Source organism: Anabrus simplex, chromosome 3, assembly GCF_040414725.1.
Source record: "Anabrus simplex isolate iqAnaSimp1 chromosome 3, ASM4041472v1, whole genome shotgun sequence".
Lineage (NCBI taxonomy): Eukaryota > Metazoa > Arthropoda > Insecta > Orthoptera > Tettigoniidae > Anabrus > Anabrus simplex.
Genome location: NC_090267.1, coordinates 46,794,614 through 46,820,361, shown reverse-complemented (window position 1 = coordinate 46,820,361; position 25,748 = coordinate 46,794,614). Strand labels below are relative to the sequence as shown.

The 25,748-nt window shown below is 39.0% G+C and overlaps 1 protein-coding gene across 1 annotated transcript in view; it reads left to right on the top strand.

Moving 5' to 3' along the window:
- LOC136866646 (nose resistant to fluoxetine protein 6) overlaps window positions 1–25,748 on the top strand; it is a 187,427-nt gene that overhangs the window by 153,358 nt on the left and 8,321 nt on the right. The window contains exons 10-12 of the mRNA XM_067143764.2: window positions 1,203–1,392; window positions 16,231–16,373; window positions 21,490–21,598. Coding sequence (XP_066999865.2) covers window positions 1,203–1,392; window positions 16,231–16,373; window positions 21,490–21,598 — 442 coding nt within the window. The remainder of the gene's footprint in view (window positions 1–1,202; window positions 1,393–16,230; window positions 16,374–21,489; window positions 21,599–25,748) is intronic.

Below are 25,748 nucleotides of genomic sequence, written 5' to 3'. Positions count from 1 at the left end.
ACTTACAGTTTACCATGCATCTGTCATCTCCTCTAACACAGCTTCTCAATTTTATGTCGCGGCCCTTCCGACCTTTTATAATAAGGCAAACCAACCAGCCAACATCATAAAACAATAATCAAGAATGGGACCACTATGACTGAGACGATATTGAGAATGCAGCTGTTCTAAAGTTTTAAAATTCATCGGTGTGGTTTTTTTCATCACTTGTCACAGGCATTTTGCCTGCACGTTATCACAGGCTTGGTTTCTCAAACTTTTTCACTCCTGCTTCCGTCCTAGCCATTCGATGTGAAAGTGTTTCCACAAAGACAGACTTTCGGCCTGAATTTTCGACGCAATGATTTCATCTTGTTTTGAATTGTTACAAACCAATATTTTGTAAACTAAGAGGTCTGCAACCTCACTATATGCACTTATTGTTCATTTCCATCTGTATCAATTGTTTTCATTTCTTTTCTCCTTAGGTTAACACAGTTTAAGTTTCAATTATGTATTAACCCTGTTTTCACTGTATTTTATTGCAGCAAGTTGTTGTTTGCTCCACATAATGATGTAAATATTGTACTTTGTGCTAATTTTGTTTCAGTCATGTCTCCCTTTTGTTTCTTCATTTGTTCCTTCGTTATGTTTTTTGGCATTTTTTTAGCTTGTATTATGTAAATTATTTCAACCCCTCGCCTTTTTTCACTAAAGATGGCTCAAATGAGCTGAAACATGTTTGAATTTTACTACTCCATCTAATGATGGTATTATATGATGTATTGAATTAGGAGGATACACTCAATATTTTACCTTTGTAAAGCAAGTTGAGTTGAGGTAAATGTCAGAGAGGGTTTCAGTTAGGACAGGTTGTTCCATGCCGATGACTTGGTCTTATGGCAGACTTCATGAAATAAGTACTTTTAGGTATTTTTTTCCATATTTGTTATTACTATTCTTATACTTCCATTATAATTCCATCATATTGGATATCTTATTTGAAAAAGATGATTTTCCGTGTAGATTGCTCGAAAGAACAGCCAGGAAATTCCCATGCCTCACCACTGGTTATCTCCTCTTTATTTCCATACTGTTATCCTTCATTACTCTCTTCCCTCAAAAGTAAGTGCTAATTGAGAAAATTAAATCCCTGTGAATGATTGAACGAAATGTCTGCATGACATACAGCATATTTATCGATGCATTGTTTTCTGCTGCAGCGTGTTGTGGCAGTCCTGTGGTTCTATGTATTCATCGTAGCCATTGGTTGTGCCGTGTCTTTACACCCCTATATGGTGACCAAACATGTGTACAGGCGCTTCGTAGACTCCTTCTACAACAGCACAATTCGTATTTTGTGGACGTCTGCAGTAGCTCTCACCATAATAGCATGTACCACCGGGTATGGAGGTAGGTATTTAACCCTTTAACCACCAACGTCCAATTGATCGGACGTTCGAGGTTCAGTCTAAAAACGCCAACGTCCGATTGATCGGACGTTCCGGAAAAAATATTTTCCAACTTATTTATTCATTTTAATAATGTACAATACATGTTTTGGACTAGTATTGGATGAAATAACACTATATACAACAAGTTTAGTTGAAGAACTTGCTGCCGAGTGGCTTGGTGACCAAGCGGCAATTCAGCTCCCACGGGTGGGCAACAAACCCCTTACTCTTTTACCAAAAAGAACACAACTGTTCCGTATGCAGAAAGATTAGTACTAATCAAGGTGGTAAATGGAAAAAGACCAGATACATTTGTAAACAGTCTAAGAAGGGTGTACACCCTTTGTGCCTCCCTAAGCACATTTGCTAGAACACATCATAAACATGTGTAAATATTTGTAAATATTTCCTTGTATCATATTTTTAAGGCAAAAAGTGAATTTTTGAGTGTTAAGTTTGTGTGAAATAGACATTAGTAATCATTTTTTACTTAAAACGAACCATGAAATGCAGCATTTGCATATAATGTGAGATCAGAAAATTTCACGTTAATGTAATAAAAAAAATATTGTTGCTGTAATATTGTACATAAAGCTCTATTTTTTTATGTGGCATAGGAAACACCACCTCTCTAAAATAATGCAGTTTTTGATAGTAAAAATAAATTTTTTCTTAACATTTTTTGTTCATGAAGTACTTCTTTTCAAAGAAAGAATATATTTGTTTGAATTATCACTTCATAAAATAAAAATTTATTGAATAAAGGTGCATAATTTACATCAATAAAATGCCCAAATCATTACCTTCAAAACAAGAAATGCCCATCCATTTACCTAAATTGAACAGAAGTTATTACGAATAATTTACTGCAAGGTAAAAAGTGCTTATTAGGCCTTGGCGGTATAGGACATGGACAGCACGTCTGAGGCTGGCAGATAAAGGGTTAAATGTGAAACGTAAGAGTAATTGTATAAGTGACTAAAACAAACCCAGAATTTTGCCTTCAAAGATATTGGTTATGAAGCTGTTGTGTCTTAACAACTGGCCAAATGGCTTTGTGTTTCTCCTACGGATATTAGACATGAGGCTTCTTTGTACTTTTACTTCTTTTAAAAATTCTTAATAGGTTTTTCTTTTTGTCCAGGTAGTTCCTGCAAGTCATCCCTACAACCGCATTTCCACTGCCTCGAAATGTTCCTTGTTTTGTTTCAATAGAGCCCAGCTTCTGCAACCATAAACTAATAGATTGTACATAAATGTCTTCACAAACTGCTTCTTTCTTTCTATGCTGAGAGTTACAGAAGGTTGTTTGGGATCTGTGGTGATGAGTTTGAGGGCTGCTGATGGTGCTGTTATAAACTTGAGTACGTCAAAATGGGGAGTGATGATTCATGTCAGTACTGAAAACGTGTGTGAAGAGTTTCGTAACATTAACTGCAACAATGCCAAAGTGGATTGACCATCACTGTGAGTAATATATAAATAATGCACAGTAGAGGGAGGGCTTCGTAACAGCCCTTTCTGATGCTAAATATAGCTGTTGCCGTGCGGTTAGGAGCGCGCGACTGTGAGCTTGCAGCCAGGAGATAGCGGGTTCGAATCCCACTGTTGGCAGTCCTGAAGATGGTTTTCCGTGGTTTCCCATTTTCACACCAGGAAAATGCTGGGGCTGTACCTTAATTAAGGCCATGGCCGCTTCCTTCCAACTCCTAGGCCTTTCCTATCCCATTGTCGCCATAAGACCTATCTGTGTCGGTGCGACGTAAAGCCACTAGCCAAAAAAAAAAAAAAAAAAAAAAAAAAAAAGCTATTCTGCAAACTAAGGAATGTGCTAGAAGTGTGATTTCTTGATATCAAAGAACAGGATCAGTGCTGTATTAAATAAAAAAGGCAAAGGCAGACTGGGCTTAATTGCAGAGGGGAAAACACAGGAAAATCCACGACCAGCCACCAGTCGTACACCCGATAGGTCACCCATGGATCTCTAGAAAGGGCCTTAGGAATTAGAAATCCACGCACTATCAATTGCCTCTAGAAAGCCCAGCAGGAGGAGTGGGATAAGATAGACATGCTAGCTCTGCAAAAAGTCTGCTGCAATGGAAATTTCGGCGCTGGAGATGAGAGTGTTATCCTTCAATCCTGGTCTGCAACAGTCTATCATCCTGGTTGGCTCGTTCAACTGCTACAATCTTAAATTAATCCAAAGGGGTGTCAACTCCAGAACTTGTCATACGTTCCTCTGTCTACAGCACATACACACAGAATTTACACAAGACTTTTCCTTATGCAGGCCGGTCACTCTAATCACAGGTGGCACTCATTCACAGAATGAGTCGGGTAGCTCATAAGGCTTGAGGAACCTGGACTCTGAATAGTGGATTGGATACCACCAATTTATTGATATCATTTACTAATTTAGGCTGGCATTGTGCATAGCCGACTCCTGCTATTCATTAACAAATGATTCTAGCAACCTACTTAATTGATGCGTGGCAATGAGACACTTGCCTAGGCTCGCTTGGCTATTGTTCGACTTCCTACATACAGTTCACAAGATTTTTAGAATTCACAGTAGCAACGAACACAATAACTTTGTCTTTGTAAGAGGTCAATAGACTGCGGACTTTTGACTGTAAAAACTGTAACATAATGTAACACACTGTCCTCTCTCAACTGCACTCTATTAACTGCCCTCAGCACAGGCCAAGCTGGCTTATATTGTCTCCACGCTTGAAGACTGGGGGTGGAGGCCTTTCATGCTCTATTAAGGTAACTGGCTCCGTTAATCACGGGACTTCAAGACATTTAAAGGGTGCGTATTGTAGCCTTCAATTTCCTCTTTCACTTGAGCCAAGTGTGATAGCAATGTGATCATCAGTTCTTGCGTAATCAGGGTCCCGCCATTAATTATATCACTCACATCCACCCAAGGAAGGAGCTACATTTTGAGTGCAATTCTTGGCTTGAGAGACACTCAAAATTCACACGAGTTAGCAGTACATTACAGCTGGACATCTGGTGACCTCAATTTGCTCTGTGAATAAAGTATTCCATATTTTGAGTCTGGGATACGCAGAAAATTCAGCTCTATTCATTGGTGTGCCTCACATAATTTTCCTATGTCTGGATCATATAATTTTACGTGCCAGAATTCGACATTGGCATCCATAAAACATGCATAAATAACTGGAAGTTCCTTCTGATAATGTGGAACCTGAGAAACTAGGCCACACCTCTGGGTGTATTAGACTATCATTGCATTGCGTTTTATCTCCAACTCTGTCTACAACTTGAGAGGGCTTTTTCACATGGGCTAGGTTTCAGCCCCACCTTTCCTTTGTTTGCTAGGATATCTTTCGCGGGTCTGGTTCTGATCACATGCTGCTTGAAACCTGGGGACATTCCTTTTGCCCATCAGGCTACAAACAAATTGACTTTTGAAATGATTTTAATAGGGTGGAAGGACACAGATGCTGTCAATGAGCTGTACAGGACACTGTATGGTTTCAGTACATGCAAAAAATCAGAAAGCACACTCTAATGAGTGGAGTTAAGCAGAGGGAATATGGTGTATGCCTGTGTGTGCCCTCAACTACAGCCCTGCTAATTACCTTCAAACATTGTCCCTAGAGATCCTGAACAACCTTCTGTATTTACTAATAAATTTACTCTCTGTGAAAAAGCTAATTTTACTAATGCAATTGTTCCTCTAATTTCCATAAAGCATTTGTTGTCTTTAATAATGAAACTGACTAAATAAAAAATGTGTCAACTTGTTGTATTTCTTCCAGTTTTGCTGTTTGTTAGTTAATAGTCAACATTTTAGTTTTATTGCTACAGATACACAGTGCTTTTTTTTTTTTTTTTTTTTGTAAGTAAAGAAACGAAGTAATGGTACTCACCCAAACTTCTTCTTAAACTGAATCTCACATTTTATTCATATACCTGGACCGATCAGAAAGCAGACTCTAATGAGTGGAGTTAAGCAGAGAGCATACAGTGTATATCTGTGTGTACCTTCGACTACAGGCCTGCTAATTACTCTTCAAACATCGTCCGTAAAGATCCTAAAGGTTACTGATTTTGCTACTGCCCCACTCTGAAGAAATTTTCACTTCCATCTGTTTTTCTGGTGCGATACTTGAAAAATCTTGGCACACCTTCTAACCTAGCATTTTGTTTTTCACATATAGTCACTCGTTTCTCTGGAAGAAGTCATTTTTCTGAGTTAATATACAACAATCGGGCCCATCATGGTCAGAATTGTTTCCGTCTTAAACTGCAGTAAGTCTTTAAGGGTTATAAATTTCATGTTGTTGGTCCGTATTGAACTGAGAATAACATATGAGTAAACAACACAATAAAGGTTACCACCTATTCAATACAAAATATATTCACAATATTTTAAAGTTACATGGAACTAGTTTTGACCCATCTAGGGGTCATCATCAGCCACATCAAAGCAAAGATCACTCTTGACGAAATCCTAAGAACATGTTAATTTTAACAGTAAGATTATTATGGAATAACAAGTGAATGTGGTAAATGATATTGTAAACATGTACCCAAGCATATAAGTATCAAAATTAATTCCGTTAATTATAAACAATTTAAACAAAAACAGCCACTTAAGCAAACTAGAGATACAAGACTTCATCACAGTATTAAAACTAATCCTCAATAATAACTTTTTCACTTTCGACAATGTCATATATCAACAAGATGGTTTGGCAATGGGGTCACCGGCCTCAGGTATCTTAGCAGAAATATACCTGGATTTCCTTGAATACACCAAAATTGACAATGAATTTGATAACATTCTCTTTTTGGCCAGATATGTTGACGATGTCTTTGTAATCATGAATGAGAAATCAATTAACGCATCCACCACCCTCTTAAGACTCAACGATATTGATCCTCATATCAAATTCACACTAGAATCCGAATCAAATCTAAAAATCAATTTTCTAGATTTAACCATCACTAGAAACTCAGATTCTTTCAGTTATAAAATATTCAGAAAACCCACTCAAACAGCCTCCACCATTCGCCAAGATTCAGCGCACCCCCAGTCCCACAAACGAGCCACATACAACAGCCTAGTTCACCGAGCCTTCAGCATACCTATGTTCAAGAAAGATCTAAAGAACGAACTCAACACAATCCGCGTAATCGCAAAATTCAACGGCTTCAGCAACCATTTTATAGAAAGGATAATCAATAAACATAAATATCGCCCAAAAACTACCCTCAAAAAAGAAACAACTAAACCTCTAACATTTTCCACCTTCACGTTCAACAATGATATCTACAAGTTAACCAATATCTTTAAGAAACAAGGCGTTAAAATAGCCTTCAAAACCAACTATAAGAACATGAACGTTTTACACAATACTTCACACATCAACAGGACCAGCAGTTTTTTAAAATCAGGAGTTTATAAGATCAAATGTAACACCTGTGGAAAAACCTACATCGGGCAAACCGGTAGGAACTTCAATATCAGATACCACGAGCACACTAACCCAATAAAATACAACAAGTTTTCAGCCATCGGCCAACACATCAAGATTATAACCATAATTTCACCAATATCGAACAAGACATGGACATCCTTGTATTAGCAAACAAGGGCCCTTTACTCAACATAATGGAAAATTACTACATACACCTAGACCAATACTTTAACGCCAGTCACAATCTCAATGAAATCTCAGAGAAACCCAACATACTCTTCGATCTATTTATCACTTTCCTCAGAAACAATAATGCAGCCAACCAAACCTCAATCCTAAATTTAATCAAGGTACTTTTCTGAGACAATTGCCCTTTCTCCCGCACCCTTCAGCCCCACCTTAAGCCCTCTTCCCCTCCTAAACCACCTCCACTCTTCCTAAGCCATATATAATTTTATATGTGTCATTTCACATTGCATTCTTCATTATAAGGACTTACTGTTTTCCATGATTATATAATTTTTTACAACACTAAGCCCCCTTTTATACTTTGTTTCCAAACCTCTTATGTATATTCCTTGTATATTTATTAGCTATTACTCACTTGTCCCATACTAACATCTCTTTTCATTTACCACATTCACTTGTTATTCCATAATAATCTTACTGTTAAAATTAACTTGTTCTTAGGATTTCGTCAAGAGTGATCTTTGCTTTGATGTGGCTGATGATGACCCCTAGATGGGTTGAAACTAGTTCCATGTAACTTTAAAATATTGTGAATATATTTTGTATTGAATAGGTGGAAACCTTTATTGTGTTGTTTACTCATATGCAGTAAGTCTGTCGATGCTTGGAATATTTTCTTCACATTCACGTGATTCACTGTTCAAAGGTTCAGGAAGTACTTCAAAAGAATTGTCATGCTTTCTTTTATTGCCCACTGGTATAAAATAGTTATTTTATTCATTTCATTTCTCTGACTTGTGAACTATGTGCACTGAATAACTATGAGCTTGCTTCCCTCAGCAGCATAAAGAAGTCTTTTTGCTCTCCAAATTATTTACAAACAACAAAACGGTTCAATTTAAACATACATTGACCCCAAATTAACTGTGATGATTAGCTATTTACTACTTTTCTGCTACATTGGTATTAATGGCACTTGGTGCAAAACGGATACCGTTAGATTGTCTCTGACAAAAAAAGTTCATTTGCAGAAGGGTGAGTCAACCAACCCCTTACTCTATTGCATTCCAGTAGCCAAAATGTGGAAGGTTAAGAAAGAGCAAGAAGAAGATTATTTCTTTCTTTTTATTTAACTATGAACTGACAACACAAAATGGTTAATAGGGCTAGAATGATAATTTTTTGATGGCAGTTTATAGAAATTTCAATCCTGTGATCGTATGCATTATATATAATACCAATATAAATGGTCCGTTATTGGACATTATAAATTTTCCAGCTAACTCATTCCTGGTTGCCAGCGGTTTGCCCCCATGTGCTAAGTTGGGCTCATCAGCTGGTACTTAACACACCCACCAAGACGCATGCCTATTTCATACCATGGAGGCCACTGTGTAGGCTACTTGGAGTCACCGGCAGTGCCAATGCACTACGACAGACTTCAGCAGTTTACATTTTCAGACTCGCAATGCTTTGTGAATATGTTTCATATGACTTGTCTCTTGTTGACACCAGCTTTCTTGGGAATAGATATAACAGCATTCTGCCAAAAATCAGATGGCATTTCTCCTGTCTCTTACATCTTACATACCAGATGGAATAACCTTGCCATGCTGGTTTCTCCTAAAGCAACCAGTAATTCAGAGGGAATATCATCAATTCCAGGTGCCTTGTCCCTATTTAGGTGTCTCAAAGCTCTGTCAAATTCTGACCTCATAATTGGGTCACCCATTTCATCAGCATCAACAGCCTCTTCTTGTTCCAGAACCATATCATCTACGTCCTTACCTTTATACAACTTTTGGATATGTTCCTGCCATCTTTCTGCCTTGTCTTCTTTCCCTAGAAGTGGTTTTCCATCTCTGCTCTTAATATTCATACACCTAGTTTTCCTTTCTCCAAAGGTTTGCTCTATGGAGCATTTGCTTTTCCTAGGACCATACAACTTTCAACTTCCTTGCGCTTCTTCTTCAGTCATTCTTCCTTAGCTGCCCTGCACTTCCTATACACTTCATTCTTTAATCATCTGTATTCCTTTTTTCCCTTTTCATTATTATTATTATTATTATTATTATTATTATTATTATTATTATTTTTTTTTGCATTCTTGTATTTTTGTCGTTCATTGATCAGGTCTAGTATTTCTTGAGTTATCCATTGATTCTTTCCTTTCTTCCTAATATCTCTTCAGCAGCCCTACTGACCTCATTCTTCATAATGTCCATTCTTCTTCTTCTACTGTGTTTCCTTGAGCCTTTCCATTTAGTCCTTGTGCAACATGTTCCTTGAAACAATCCTTCACACTTTTTTCTTTCAACTTATCTTGATCCCATCTCACGGGATTCCTTCTCTTCTTCACTTTCTTCAACTTCAGTTGGCATTTCATGACCATTAAGTTGTGATCAGAGTTCATGTCTGCTTACGGGAAAGTTTTGCAATCCAACACCTGGTTTCTGAATCTCTGCCTAATCATAATGAAGTCTATTTGATACCTTCCAGTGTCTCCATGTCTCGTTCATGTGTACAACCGTCGTCGTGGTGTTTGAGCCAAGTATTAGCAAGGACTAAATCGTGATTGGTGCAGAATTGAACCAGCTGACTTCCTCTTTCGTTTCTCTGTCCCAATCTGAATTCTCCTACTGTCTCTCATCACAATTAGATTCTTACCAATTTTAACATACTGTATTAAATCTTCTATCTCTTCATACATTTTTTTGATTTCCATGTCATCCCCTGAACTAGTAAGCATATAGACCTGCACTATTGTGGTGGGCATTGCCTTGATGTCTATCTTAACCTCAATAATCCTTACACTCTGCTGGTAAGAGTAGCTTATCCTGCTGCCCTATTTTCTTATTCATTATTAAACATACTCCTGCATTTTCCCTGTTTGATTTTGCGTTGAAAATTCTGTATTTGCCAGACCAAAAATCCTGCTCTTCCTGCCAACATACTTCACTTATACCAACTATATCTAACTTCAGTCTATCCATCTCCCTTTTCAGATTCTCTAACCTACCACAGTGATTCAAACTTCTAACATTCGACGCTCCGACTCGCAGAATGTCAGTATCCATCTTCCTGATTATTGTCCCCTCTTGTGCAGTCCCCATCTGGAATGGTAGACATCTGCAGATTCCTGGTTCTTCAATTTGATAAGAGACTAATGTGGCAACCCCACATCCATCAGTTGATGGTTGCCTGCATGAGGAGACTTAATATGCTTAAGTTTCTCAGTGGCACTTCGTGGGGGCTGACCGTGTGGTGCTGCTATGTTTTTACACGGCAACGGTCCTCTCCCAAATGGACTATGGTAGTGCGGCTTATGGCTCAGCATCAAAATCTACACTTGAGTCTTTTAGACAGTATTCACCATAGTGCAGTTAGGCTGGCAATGGGAGCTTTCTGTACTAGCCCCATTCCCAGCCTACTCACTGAAGCTGGAGTTCCATCTTTACAGATAAGGAGGCAGCAGTTACTCCTCATGTACGCTGCCAAAATTCGTGAAATGCTGCTACATCCAAGGTATCAATGCACCTTTAGTACCCAATACCACCAGAGTTACCAAGACCGGCTGAATGCCACACGGCCTGTTGGATTTCGAAGTGATACCTTGTGTCGTGATTAAATATGGATATCGGTGTTTGTCTTGAACAGACTTTTAGCGAGGTACCTCTGTGGTTAGTTACACGACCAGATATACAGCTAGATCTACTCCATGGACCCAAGGTGAACACGGATTCCTCCGTTTATTGGCGGTATTTGCAAGACTTCGTTCACCAGTATCCGGCCGCGAGACATATCTTCACGGATTGTTCTAAAATAGGAGAAAATGTTGGTTGCTCTTTCATCACTGATGATATGAGCATGAAGATCTTGCTTCCTAGTGTATGTAGCATGTATTCGGCGGAGCTTTATGCAATCTTAGAAGCTCTGCAATTTCCACTGGGTGACGAAAGAAACCATTTTCTTATGTGTATCAACTCGTTAAGTTCTCTGCAGTCTGTTGAAACCTGTCTCTCAAAGTACCCTCTGGTGCAGCAGATTCATGACCTTCTAGCCAGGTTAAGTGGTGCTGGCACCAGAATCACTTTCGCGTGGCTTCCAAGCCACGTTGGGATTGCGTGAAACGAACTTGCGGATGAAGCTGCAAAGGAAGCGGTACTTTTACCTCCAAGACCTATGAATGTACCTGCTAAAGATATTTGTTCTCAGCTATGTCGAACCATCTTAGCATCCTGGGAATCAGAGTGGCTAGCTATCTGAAGTCCCAACAAATTGAGAGCAATTAAGAAGACAACTACTATGTGGCGGTCCTCTTTCCGGCCTTCAGAGAGAGAGGCCATAGTATTGTGTAAGCTGAGGATAGGTCATGGATGATCTATGCACTCTTATCTCCTAAAGAGGGAAGAACCCCTCCCCCCCCCCCCCCCAAGTGTGTTCTTGCGGTGCCAACTTCACCGTGGTGCTCATCCTCACAGAGTGCGCCGCTCTCTCTGGCCTAAGACAGAGCTTTGGCCTGCATACTAGCTGATGACGCGACTGCTGCTGATCTCGACATCCACTTTATGTGTGACAGTGGATTAATCAAGGGTATGTAAATTACAAGTGTACTGTTACTCATGGAATGCACGTTCCCTTCTGATTCATTAGTAATTTTTCAGCCTAATTTAATAATTTTAGTTTTATTTTGTACTTGTTTCCATATTCCTTTGTTGAATAAATAATTTTCCTTTATTTTAAATTTATTTTCCACTGATCTGTTCAGAGAGGATGATTACTCAGTTGTACTTACTCTTAAAACAAAAATCACATCCACCCCCACACATGAGTAGGGTAACTTGGTTTGAGGTGGTCGGGAGATTCATCTAGCTGGGAACTCTAGTTTCAAATAATAGGGGCTGCTCAGATAAGACGTCTTGCCTTGGCCCACATGGTAACTGCCAAACTCGGCAAGATAAGGGGGAACAGGACCATCACCAAGAATACAAAACTGAAGCTGGTAAATGTGCTGATATTTCCAATTGCCACTTACACCAGTGAGATACGGACAGTTAAAACAGCTCATTATATAGTTTCCACCCCTGAAGGCCTTAAATCCTGTAGTACATGATGGTCGCAGCAGACCAGAAAAAGCAACGGGTGATCAGTTGCCAGTCTCCGCCAAGGCAGGTCGACATACATTGGGCTCCTTAATGCTTCAATCATTGGCCGAAGAACAGCCAATCAGTGACTGCCCTTCCAACATGGCGGAAACTATAATGAGGTGGAATTGCAACACCACTCCATTCCACTGTGAGCTTCGCTGCTGTCAAAGTTGAAACCCTTGACAATGCTGAGCGCAGTCTTCAATGAAATGCTGGGACCATCACATGCTCCTGGACAACTTACAAGCCCGGAAAACACTGACATGATTTGTACCACTGGCCGTGAAAGCCTCAATTACAATAAAAGGGAAAGTATGTTTTCTATACTGAGGGATTATGCGATTAGCAGTAGATTATTACAAGCAGTCCGACTCGTTGGCTGAATGGTCAGCATACTGGCCTTCGATTCAGAGGGTCCTGGATTTGATTCCTGGATGGGTTGGGGATTTTAACCTTCATTAGTTAATTCCAGTGGCTCGGGGACTAGGTGTTTGTGCTATCCCCAACATCCCTGCAACTTACACACCACACATAACACTATACTCCACTACAATAAAATGCAGTTACGTACCTACACATGGCAGATGCCACCCCACCTCATTGGAGGGTCTGCCTAACAAGGGCTGAACTCGGCTAGAAATAGCCACATGAAATTTTTTTTATTACAAGCAAACATATCATGCAGGATTGCCTTCTACACCTGTAACCTGGTTCCTTGGATGAACTCTACTTAGTAAATTGAGAAGAAATCACATGGATTACAAACCTTTCAATCCAAGTATCAAAATATGGTCCTAATGTTGTAACTGTATATTTTTGTAAATATATTTCTTAAAGGTTTGAATGCATCATATGCTAAAAAAATAAATAAATTACAATCATATTTATGTTGACAATTGGGCCATAATGGGAAATGACAGTAGAATGAGTCCTTTGTTCCATTTAGTTACAGGAGTTAGAGTCCTGCTCCATGGCTAAATGGTTAGCGTGCTGGCCTTTGGTCACAGGGGTCCCGGGTTCGATTCCTGGCAGGGTCAGGAATTTTAACCTTAATTGGTTAATTTCGCCGGCATGGGGGCTGGGTGTATGTGTCGTCTTCATCATCATTTCATCCTCATCATGACACGCAGGTCACCTACGGGAGTCAAATCAAAAGACCTGCACCTGGCGAGCCGAACATGTCCTCGGACACTCCCGGCACTAAAAGCCATACGCCATTTCATTTTTACAGGAGTTAGACACCTTTGTTGTTTATAATTTAAATGGATCATTTATTATAAGTCATGAAATGACAGAGAGGGATTCATTTAGGACATGTGATAGACAACTTGCAAAGTGCTAGTGTAATATAAAAATGAGCATTTCCAAGACTAAAATGTTTACAGCTTAACTTTTCTGTATGAGAGTGAAAGCTGGGTTGAATCAATGTATCTTGATCATAAGCTCGAAATAACAGACTTGAAAGCAACAAGAATGATTTCTGTACAAATAGATGTGAATAATGGCAGAAAGATACTTAGAATGAAGAGATAAGGGCTAAGTTAGGAATAACCTTGATGGATGAAACTTTACGCATAAGTTGGATTCGGTGTTGGATTCAGGTGAGGTGAATGGAGAAGGATTGGTTGTCTGGAAGAATAACGGACTCAGCCGTGGAGGGTAAGAGAAGTAGAGAGAGGTTGCAGTAAAGATGTTTAGATTCAGTTCTTGATAAACTAACCCATCCACGTCATATGACGAGCTGTGGTCACGCACTGTGTTTTGGGGCATGAATCAGATGATGAGCTCAGCTTCCAATGACACAGTGTCTCACTTATCTTCATATGCTAGATTCTCTTTACGATATAATTTCTCACAATACACACTGTAGGGAACTAGAGGCATGTACTGTTGGTAAACAATGCTGTCTGTATGCCTATGTGACACTGGGATTGTTGAATAAAAATTTATTTTTATCGTATTCAGTATTCATTACGCAGTGGAAGAGGTTTCACGGTAATGACGATGAGAGAACGAAAGCGCGTGTAGACATTGTTTTAGATGGCAATTATGACATATGGCATTGGAAAATGAATACGTGTTTGAAGATAGTGATGGCAACAGTGAAAGGTACTGAAGAGAGCAGAATATTGAAGAAATTGTGTGTGAAAGTATCGTGCCAAGTTCTTCCAAATGCGCAGCCACTCACATAAAAGAACCATAGTGAATGGAAATAGGAGAAGAAAGATGATAATCTTGATATATATATAGGCTATATACCCATCTCGTGGATACAGCAGTGTTTCCAAAATACTTACGAAAATGTATAGTCCGCCCACTGTCCGAAATTGCAATGTTTTAGAGTACACCGATCCACTCCTTTTGAAATGATTTCAAATGAAACATGTATACCACAGCCAGCAGTCACTCAAAGAATTAAGAACGGGTAAGTCATGAATGCAAAATTTGAGTGAATTATCTTCATTAGTTCTTATTTTATGCATGTTTTTGTGCAAGAGGTACGCTCAAACTACGGGCGGTCAAATTAAATCTGATTCCGCAGTCAACAATGTGGCCATTTATTGTGACTTGAGTGGGTTAAAGACAAGAGGCATGCTAAATAAAGCTAACTGCAAATTGAGGACAGTGAAATCAATCACTTAATTCACAGCAGTTTGCAGTCTTAATGCTAAACGGCATAGTAGTATTTAATAAAGTTATATGAATGACATTTTCTTGCTATTTCTTTGGTATACATTTATGTAAATGTGTATAATTCCATATGCAGTATTTATGTATTGTGGTGGTAGACGCCTGACATGAGGAAATAAAAATAAGCATAGAGATATTTTACTTCTTTAAATAATATTATGTAAGCCTCTGAGACTCAGGTGACAGGGTGCCAACTTCTTACCGCTGGGTTCTGTGGTTCAAATCCCAGTCACACCATGTGAGATTTGTGGTAGACAAAGGCGAGATGGGACAGGTTTTCTTTGGGTACTCTGGTTTTCCATGCCATCTTTCATTCCAGCGACACTCTCCAATATCATTTTATTTCATCTGAGTCATTAATCATTGCCCCAGGGGAGTGCGACAGGCTTCAGCAGCTGGCAAAATTCCTATCCTCGCCGCTAGATTGGGGCTTCATTCATTCCATTCCTGATCTGGTAGATCTCCTGATCTCCATTGTGGAGATTTATCTCCCGTATGCAGTTATCAGACTGTGCCTCATATATAGGCTTCTGATAAGCTCACCTGCATACACCCAGCGTCAGTGGGTAGGGTCTGACACATCCCACTCTGACGAGTCTAGTGTCAGACCTAAGACGAAACGCTGGTTAATAGAGCAAACACTTGAAAAGCCTTACATCTGATATGACTGGAAACAGGCTGAAGAGTAATTTTTTATGATAGAAGCCTCAGCTTGGAGACATGTCACAGCTTCATCTGATGCTATGTATATTCAGTGCTTCTGTACAGCACTGAAACATAGACTCTGAAATGTGACACCATAAGGAAAATTAATGCCTTGAAGATGTGGGTTTTCTAAATGATGTTACGGATCTCGTGCACTGACACTGTCTCCAGTGCTGTCGTTCTCAGCCGCATGAGGAGGGGATGAATGTTAGTGTGTACAGTCAAGAAAAGAAAGTCAGCCTACCTTGAGCACATTATGAGGAATGAAATCTACAACCTACCAAAATTGATCATGCAGGTAAAATTGATGGACGTAGAGGTCGCGGTCGAAGAAAACACTCTTGGCTGAGGAACTTACGAGATTGGACAGAACTACCATAGTTTCTAGTAGACTGATGAGGATAGCAAACATCGTGCAGATTTAGCTGTGATTGTGGCCAACCTTCAGTAATGGAGAAGGCACTACAAGAAGAAGAAACATTAGCCTCGAATTATAAATGTTTTACTGTGGCTTAATGTCACACTAACACATCAGAGTTTTTAAAAACATTACCACTACCTAAAACTGCTAGAACTTCTGATAACCAGTCTTTCTGTTGTGGTTCACAGGTCCATTTAACAATATGCTTTCCCACCGATGGTGGGCTCCTTGGAGCAGGCTTACGTACGCCATCTACCTGATACATCCCACGATCTTGAAGGTAACAACAGCACAAATGAGGGTGCCTCAAAACTTCAGCCAGGTTATAGTGGTGAGTGTTTGCAGTTTACTCTAATAGTAATATAAAGACACAAAGTTTGCTCTGTTCTTTGGTTAATTTATTACTCTTAGGCTCTGAAACTATCTTTGAGTAAAGAGAAAAGAGAAAACATATGGATTACACCTGAAAAAGAAACAACCTAATTATGCTATGTATATTCAGTGCTTCTGTATGCCGCTGAAACATAGATTGTAACCGTACAAAAGAACAGCACTGATTTTAGGTTAGGAAATTTTCATAAAATAACTTGTAATATGAAGTAGTGAATATCACGTGAGTTTGTTAAATTAAGATGTAAGAACATAATTTTGTAAGAAGGATTTGTAGTTAGGGAATATTGCATATGTGCACCATTTTATTTTGTATAAATTTCTGTTTGGCTAAGAGTCCATGCACATGGCTTACCAGTGAAGATTGTGCAACATGGAAAACAGTGACTATATCTTAAAAGATGGTTGAAAAGTGTTACAACAAGCGGTTTAGAAACCCGGGGCATGGCCGCGAACTATATGCTGAAGATGGTAATTCATCAATGTGGATGAACGTGCAAGATCGCTCTTTGCAGATTGGCAGCTCTGTAACAAATCTGAAAGCTCCAATTTTGAAAGAGGTTGCATTGACCAAGAGACGCTTGACGATTTGGCAGTTGGAGCATTGCTTACCGTGGACTTTGGCAAATGCTATGCCACATGGAGCGAGCCTATATTTACATGTGTGCGCATGCGACGGAGGTATTATTTATTACAGAGTGCTGGAGGAAGCATAATTATATATACACATACATACGTGTGCGCGTATGCAACGAGATGATTTACTGTTCTTGAGCATCATGACCATTGTGGTTGCTGTTGATGATGATTACTACTACACTCTTTGCTCCGCGATTCTTTACAGGTACATTACTGTACCATTACGGAGTCATGAAGAGTGCATTACTCGCTAATTCACGTTCCCGACGAGCAGTTGGTGGAAGATGTTACATGATGGTCTTTTGTAAGTAAGATTCTGGCTTATTCCTCTCCAAGGAAATGCACACTGTGGGTATTGTTTTATAGGAAATCTGGAGATAATGTGTTGTTGGGCACAGAACTGACTATTCCTAGGAGAAATTGTAGGCCAAGTGTTCAGCACCTGATCGTTTTTTTGACTGATTAGATGTGGCATTTATCTTGCATCTAGTCCACAGAAGTTTTTTACAAATAGTGAAGTTGTTTGATTAACAGAGTATAGTGAGGTGACTGGGTTTATTTTAAGATACAGTTATAACCCTGGATAAGTAGATTTCATGGTGATGATGCTATTGTGCTAATGGACAGTCATCTTATCCATAGAATTCCATTCATTTGAAGCATAGCCTTCAGAACGATGTACAGCTTTCTTTTCTTTCTTTGTAAATTGTAGATATTTGCGGATCTACAAGGCAATGCTTTAAATAAATGGAATTCTATGGATAAGACAACTGTCCATTACCATAATAGCATCATCACCATGAAATCTACTTATCCAGGGTTATAACTGTATGTTAAAATAAACCCAGTCACCTCACTATACTCTGTTAATCAAACAACTTCACTATTTGTAAAAAACTTCTGTGGACTAGATGCATCATAAATGCCACATCCAATCAATCAAAAAAATGATCAGGTGCTGAACACTTGGCCTACAATTTCTCCTAGGAATAGTCAGTTCTGTGCCCAACAACACATTATTTCCAGATTTCCTATAAAACAATACCCACAGTGTGCATTTCCTCAGAGAGGAATAACCCAGAATCTTACTTACAAAAGAACACCATGTAACATCTTCCACCAAATGCTCGCCGGGAACGTGAATTAGCGAGTAATGCACTCTTCATGACTCCGTAATGGTACAGTAATGTATCTGTAAAGAATCGTGGAGCAAAGACTTTGTAGTGGTAATCATCATCAACAGCAACCACAATGGTCATGATGCTCAAGAACAGTAAATCATCTCGTTGCATACGCGCACACGTATGTATGTGTATATATAATTATGCTTCCTCCAGTACTCTGTAATAAATAATACCTCCATCGCATGTGCACACATGTAAATATAGGCTCGCTCCATGTGGCATAGCATTTTCCAAAGTCCACTGGAAGCAATGCTCCAACTGCCAAATCGTCACACGTCTCTTGGTCAATGCAAACTCTTTCAAAATTGGAGCTTTCAGATTGGGTACAGAGCTGCCAATCTGCAAAGAGCTATCTTGCACGTTCATCCTTTTCAATACATCAAGGTAACAGGTAACAACAAATAGAATGTGGCTGTGAAATGTTCTGAAGTTCATGAAATACTAGCTTGTCTTGTAAGGATATCACGGTAAGAGAATGAGAATATTCACAGCCATATAGATAAGTGATTACAATTTATGTTAATCTTCTACCTTAAGAGCTCATGTGTTTAGACAATGGATGGCTATTCTACCATCTCATTGAGCAGTCCGTGATGTTACGAACTGAGCCAAATTCAGCTCTACATTGTGGGTACATCAAAATGTCTGAAAGCCGAGATACCTACTACAATGAAATTTGAAGGTAGCAGACTTGTTAACGACAATATTGCTGATATATACTGCCTTGCAAAAGTTTATGACAAAAGTATCGTTCTCATCTTTTTAAGTGGCAAAATGAGTTGGTCTCATCACTTTATGTTAATTGTTGGTGTTTTTATTTTTTTATTTTTGTTCTTCCATTCTTTCTTTCTTTCCCACCTAATCAGTAGTTGATTTATTTCTGATGTATTTACATTACAAATACATTTTGCAGTACTGGTTTTGGTCTCTATTAGAGGCTATATTCAGCTGCTGAAGAACTGTATTTGATAAATTCTAATCTGATGCAACTTTATTAAAAACTGTATTATATCGACTTCGAAATAAGTAGCGTTTTTAATATTATTGTATTATTATTGACGCAAAATCGGAAGGTTGTGGGTTCGGATCCCACTGATGTCTGGTTGACAATTTTTGTTCTGTACTTATCATCTCTTCAACATGTTCTAAATGTTGAAAGATGATTTTGATTGCAATGCGGTCGTGAAAATTCAATATTCGTTAAGTCAAGTATTGATTAAGTGGGAAATCCAAGTTCATGATTGTGAAAATGTTATGAAAATTTTGCAAGGTTTAGGCTGGGAAGACTTTGGAGTAGGAGAGGAGCTGTTTGACTAAGTGGCATATTTAAATTATAATGGTAGGGAAGATCCTCTAAATCAATACAGCCTTACAATCACTCTTAATGATCAATTATATTTACAGAAGCACAGTACATGTTTTGGCTCTTAAAGAGCCATCTTCAGTTGTTTCAGTTGTCTAAATTATTGGTAAAATTGTCATAAATAAGACATTGTATACATGATGGTGTGAACAACATAATAATCTTTTAAAGCAAGGTGTAACACATTAAAAACACTGTATTCACAGTATGAATAAAGTACGTTCAACTTGAATTTTAAAGTAAGTTCATAGTCCAAATAAAAATAAAAATTTGAAACATGCTGTTTCTTCAAATTACAACAGCCCCTTTTCTTAAATCCTTCTTAAAGTTTAAACATATTCCTCTCCTGCAATATTTGTTACAAAAGCATCTGTTGCCAGCACGCATTAATGCATGAGGGAAATACTCCTTAAGGTTGAATCCTATGGCTGTAGTGAATTGTATGGGACTTTTTCTTTTTTGATTTGGTGAATCTTCCCAACCATTATACTTAAAATTTTGTTGTCAATATGGAACAAGGATGAAGTTTCTAACTTGTAACTGGCGTATTCTGAACTGTCAGTGGAGAGACGATGTGCAATGACATTAGTAGGTGAGTAAGTTTGAATTGAGATTTGAGAAGGTACTAGCATTAGGGCCTAGGAAAAAGTAAAATATTCAAAGGGGAAGTGAGGTGAACCGAGTTTAAGGAGTTTTCCATCCGTAAATTCATCTGTCATATTTACAAAAGCATTAACTGAAGCACCTTACAACAATAAACCAACAAACCTCTATTGGCCTCGTACATTCATTACAAGAGAACAGAACATCTATTACTAAAAGTAATACAAATTATGAAAATGGAACAGCCTTTGACAGGCCCCTAGGTCCCTGGGCTACGAGCCCAGCATATGCACACATCACAGCACAAACAGAAGCACAACTCTTACCCAATTACATGCCCATTCTCTGCCACAAGCATTAACCTTTCACTCAATATACACATACAACATACACTCACGACTTACACTCCGATACTCACAGCCCAGCAGCCTCGGGTTTGAAAGGAACCCCAAAGTAGATGCTCAGATCGAGCGACAAATAATAATGATACTCAACTGTTGGACACAACCAGCCCCCAAGACTACACTTAAGAAAGGAAAGGAAGGGGAAGGAATAGGAGGGGGAACAACCAATGTTGAAACAGAATCACATACCAATAAGATACACTCAAATCATAGCGCAGACACACTTCAAGTGTCTGTAAGCATCTTTTGAGTCTAAGAGATTAGTTCGAAGTTTCTTGTTATACAATTTTTATAAAATAACAAATGAAAAACACATCTGTGACAGATTTTATGAGTGGGAGAGATAATGGTATGAAGATAAAGTTGAAATTCAAGGGGTCAAACTGGGGCAAATTTTCATTTATAGAAAGAGGAATTTGGGTTGGAATAATTTACCAAGGGAGATGTTTGATAAATATCCAACTTCTTAATCAATTCTGAAAAAGTAGGTAAATAATTGATAGGGAATCTTGTCAAGTGAGTGACAGCCAGAAAACACTGACATGTTTCTTTCGAACACACTATGATTGGCTAAAACCTCAAGTACTGAATTCAATGATAAACAGAAGCTAACAATACTTGACCTCCTTGGGTTCACTAACTGATGATTTAGTTCTACGTTAGTATGTCATATTTGATACAAAGAACTGTACCGTTGCTTCTTTGTGCTTTTTCTTGTCTACAACAAAGTGTGGTCATAGTGCATCAAACTTGAAATATTTTGTCCATGAAAGATCTTTATGTATTTGCATTTAGAAACAGTGTCATATTTAAATAGCAGTAATCAGTTTTTATAATTTTGAAACCTTTTTCTCCTTTTTTCAGCTTAGAGCCGTCCTCAGTGTCTTGATGCTAAGTGCTGCGGCAGCCATTTTACTCAACCTAATGTTCGAGTCACCTGTGTCAGCGTTCGAGAAAATTCTCATGAGGAAACGTAAGTTTACACGACAATGAAGCTGACAGTTTCATAGACAAGCATTGAACTTAGAGATGATGATGATGATGATAATTATTGAGATATGAAGAGTGCCTCTCCCTAGAGAAAGAGAACACTTTAAAGATCTGCTTGTAGTGGTATCTTGTGGAGATATTCTGGACTCTTTCAAAGTGTGCAGTTCTGAAGCCTAATTATAGATATAATGTCTCTGTTTGAGACTGCCACCTAGGAACCCAGTTTGGAACTTTCATTTAGAGGGAAATGTAATGATTAGGGGTTGGCACCTCTTATCCGGTCACTCCTAAGGATTGCTCTTACTGTGTTCTTGTCAGCCAAACCAATTAGAGGGTCGTGTTGTGTATTAAGAGAGTTATTTCACACACACAAAACAAAATTTTATTAAAGGAGAACTTCAGTGATATAGTATTGTGAAACATGTGGCACTTACACAAAACATCAAAGTCCAGCTTCTGCTGAAGAAAGAGTCTTTCATAGAATGGACGGTTTTGTCATATTAACAGATTATTACAACACTTGAGATATATACAATATTTACACGTTACCAGTACACAAACTAAATGAAGATTCGCTGAGGGAGAAATGTTGCGTAGCAACTGACTTGCAAAGTTAAAGTGCTCATTCAAGAGCTGAAGACTTGAGAATGTAAAGTATGGAGAGATGTCAGCGAGTCTAGCGATACAAACCTCACGAGCTAGCTTCAGTCCACTTGATCAGTAAGCTGCTTATACAGAGCATCCTCTGCACTTCTGAAGTGAGGTGTAACTAGCTGTTGGATGACTGACTGCATTCTCTCCTGGCCCACTCACTTATATAGGGTCTCAAGCGGTGATGTGGAGTGTCAGCTGGTCGCCTGGCCAGCTCTGCCAGTGAGAGTGGTGGTGGTGGTGGTGATTATTGTTTTAAGAGGAAGTACAACTAGGCAACCATCCTCTATATAACACTAATCAGGGAGAAAAATGGAAGGGATCCGACACTTCGAAAAATGAAGGTATCGGCCAAAGAAAGACAAGGGCCACAAAGGGCATAAAAATGAAAGACTCCCTAGCCCCCGCAAACCTAATAGCGTTGGGGTTTGAAAAGAACAAGAGTTGACCAAGGGAGGTTGGATAGGATAGATGAAAGTGAGGAGCCTGGCACAAGTAACTGGAAGCAGCAATGCCAGGACTCAGCTAAGTGCCCCGTGGTCGCGAACCCACGCTCCAAAGTTCAGAGCCCCTGGGGCCCCTTTTAGTCGCCTCTTACGACAGGCAGGGGATACCGTGGGTGTTATTCTACCACCCCCACCCACAGGGGGTTCTGCCAGTGAGAACTGGATACAAGTCGTGCTGCACGTGGGATTCAAATATCGCCACAACAACAGGTCTCTTAATAAACAAAATTCACCAAGTTAAAACAAATGACAATACTCACTTCGGAAAAGAAGAGCAGCTGAAGAGAACAGTTTTTAAATTAAGTCATAACATTGATACGAAAAAGTCCTTTTCAAAATCTTTTTAAAATGTGAACAACTAAGAAAAACATACACACCACATATGAGCAAAAGTACTATACACAGTACTACCAATTTTTAACATGTATTTAAGTGAATAGAAAATGGTTTTAAATTAGGTTAGAACATAAGCAGGTCCATCTTCCCCGCCCCACTCAACCCTCCCCACATATTTTAATTATTTTTATCTTTTTAAATTAGTTTTGTTTTAAGCATAACAAAGGTAAGCTTTTTTTTTTTTGAGAAGAAGATGATTCTGTGTAATTTCACCTAAGCAATGTTATGTAGCTGAAGATGTTCATAAGGAATGAAACATGTTCTACAAATAATTCTTTTACTTAAAGCAAATACAATATAGTATCAAACAGGTGGAAGTTTACCTTTATTGATTTAATGTAAATAAGATTAGATGCGGGAAATGAAGCTGATTTCTTGTAAGCCAAATCAATGCCAGCCTGCCATTGTAAAACGGACTGCCTGATCGCTGTCTAAGATTGTTTTGACTTTTGCATCATCTGCTGAGGTTCAGCAAGGCAGCTGAGATGCTGGGGCAACCAGTTCGATAGACTGCTATGTCCTAAACAATATGTCTCTAGAAATTTCGAGCGGCATAATGCCTTTGCTGGCAGGACCTAGTGTTTACTGTGCACTATGTCTTCTGGTATTGGCTAGACCAATTTTGTTACTTTCATTGATTTGTCTCAGTCTTATCCTTGTCTTTGACAACATGAAAGTGACTGAGGTATGAGCGATGCTAGTAATGCCATTCTTTATGCAGCCAGTCCCTACTATGGATGGTGTGAAAATGTTGCTCATAGGGTCAGTTGGTTCATGCATTTCAGTGGGCTTGGCAGACTTTTATGTAATAGAAATTCCTAGCTCAGTGAGGAAAGCCACGGGAAACTACCTCAATCCTCATTTTCCTAGCACGCCTCTTCAGTGATGCCTAGGCCACCTATGACAGCTGATGGTGGAGCTATTGAGGATCCAACCAGCCTTAGGGCTGAGGACTGAACATATATAGGGAGATAACAGCATTTCCTTAGAAAATAAGGTTTAGGGTAATGCCATACCTGCTTCGGTTTTAATGTAGGGATTTTATTAACTTTATTTCTGTATCATGTAAGTTTTCTACTGTCTTCTTCAAACAGCGAGTGTAACTGCCCTAATGGATGTAAAGTCTTAAAATGAAGCATGACTGTGGACCCTTGTTTTCCTTTTCTCAATTTTGTTTCTTGTTTTTTTTTTTTCTGCTAGGGGTTTTACGTTGTACCGACACAGGTAGATCTTATGGCGATGATGGGATAGGAAAGGCCTAGGTGTTGGGAGGAACTGTCCATGGCCGTAATTAAGGTACAGCCCCAGCATTTGCCTGGTGTGAAAATGGGAAACCACGGAAAACCGTCTTCAGGGCTGCCGACAGTGGGATTCGAACCCACTATCTCCCGGATGCAAGCTCACAGCTGTGTGCTTCTAACCGCACGACCAACTCGCACGGTTTTGTTTCTTGTGTCTAAGATTTCCAGATTCAATGGTTTCTTTCATTTCTGGCTTAATTTCTTTCCTCCTAGTCACAAGGAAGTATGGGGTTACCCTTTCTCTTTTACTGTTGTGTAATGTCATGGGATTGCTGAGTTGTTTTCAGCATCCCCTTTCTCTTTTTTGTTGGCCTATTTTCCAAATATCATTTTCTGACTATTCAGAATTTAACTTGCTCACGGCCTATATTGTAGTTTCAGCTTAGCTCCTGTTTACATGGGATTTCTCCCCATTCAGTTTTCCATTGTCATTGGCTTCTCTTGCCAATAAATATGTAGTGAGTGTCGGTAGAGTTTATACTTATGTATGAAGGTGTGTAGGCCTTGGAAATTGGGCGCTCAATTCTCCCCAATTATGAATGAAGCTCTGAGAGCATTCGGCTTGTTATAAGGTTACAAATCTTATTATCAATTGTTATTGTTTTTTAGAATGATCTATCACTACTGTTATCTAATTGTGTATTTTTGTCAAAGGAAAAAAGAAACAGAGAAAAGAAAGAAAAATTAAACATGTTAGATGTTTTCATTTAAGTTGTCATTTTAATTGTCCAGCCCTACGGCCCTGCCATCCCTTTCCCCACCGCCTGTGGACCACAATAATAATAATAATAATAATAATAATAAGTATTGGCGAATATCAAGCAGGCTTCCGCCCTGGTCGCTCGTGCGCAGAACAAATATTCAACTTGAAGACAACACTTAAATACAAAGCATTGAGGAACAAACCGGTCATCTGCATTTTTGTTGACTTTAGGAAAGCGTACGACTCGGTTGATCGACAGTCTCTCTTCGTTGTTCTTGAGGAACTGGGACTTGATTCCAAGACCCTCAACCTCATCAAGGCAACACTCACTGACACTATCTCCAAAGTTAAATTCATGGGGGAGATCTCTGAACCATTCCCGATTAAAACTGGCGTCCGACAAGGTGACGGCTTATCTCCGCTTCTTTTCAACCTCGTCCTAGACAAAGTCATCCGCGAGTGGGAAAAGGTATTGAAAGATATGGGATACTGGCGCCCCATACGACTAGGACGACCCAAAGACGGTATTGAGATATCATGCCTCGCTTTTGCAGATGACCTGGCCATACTTACAGA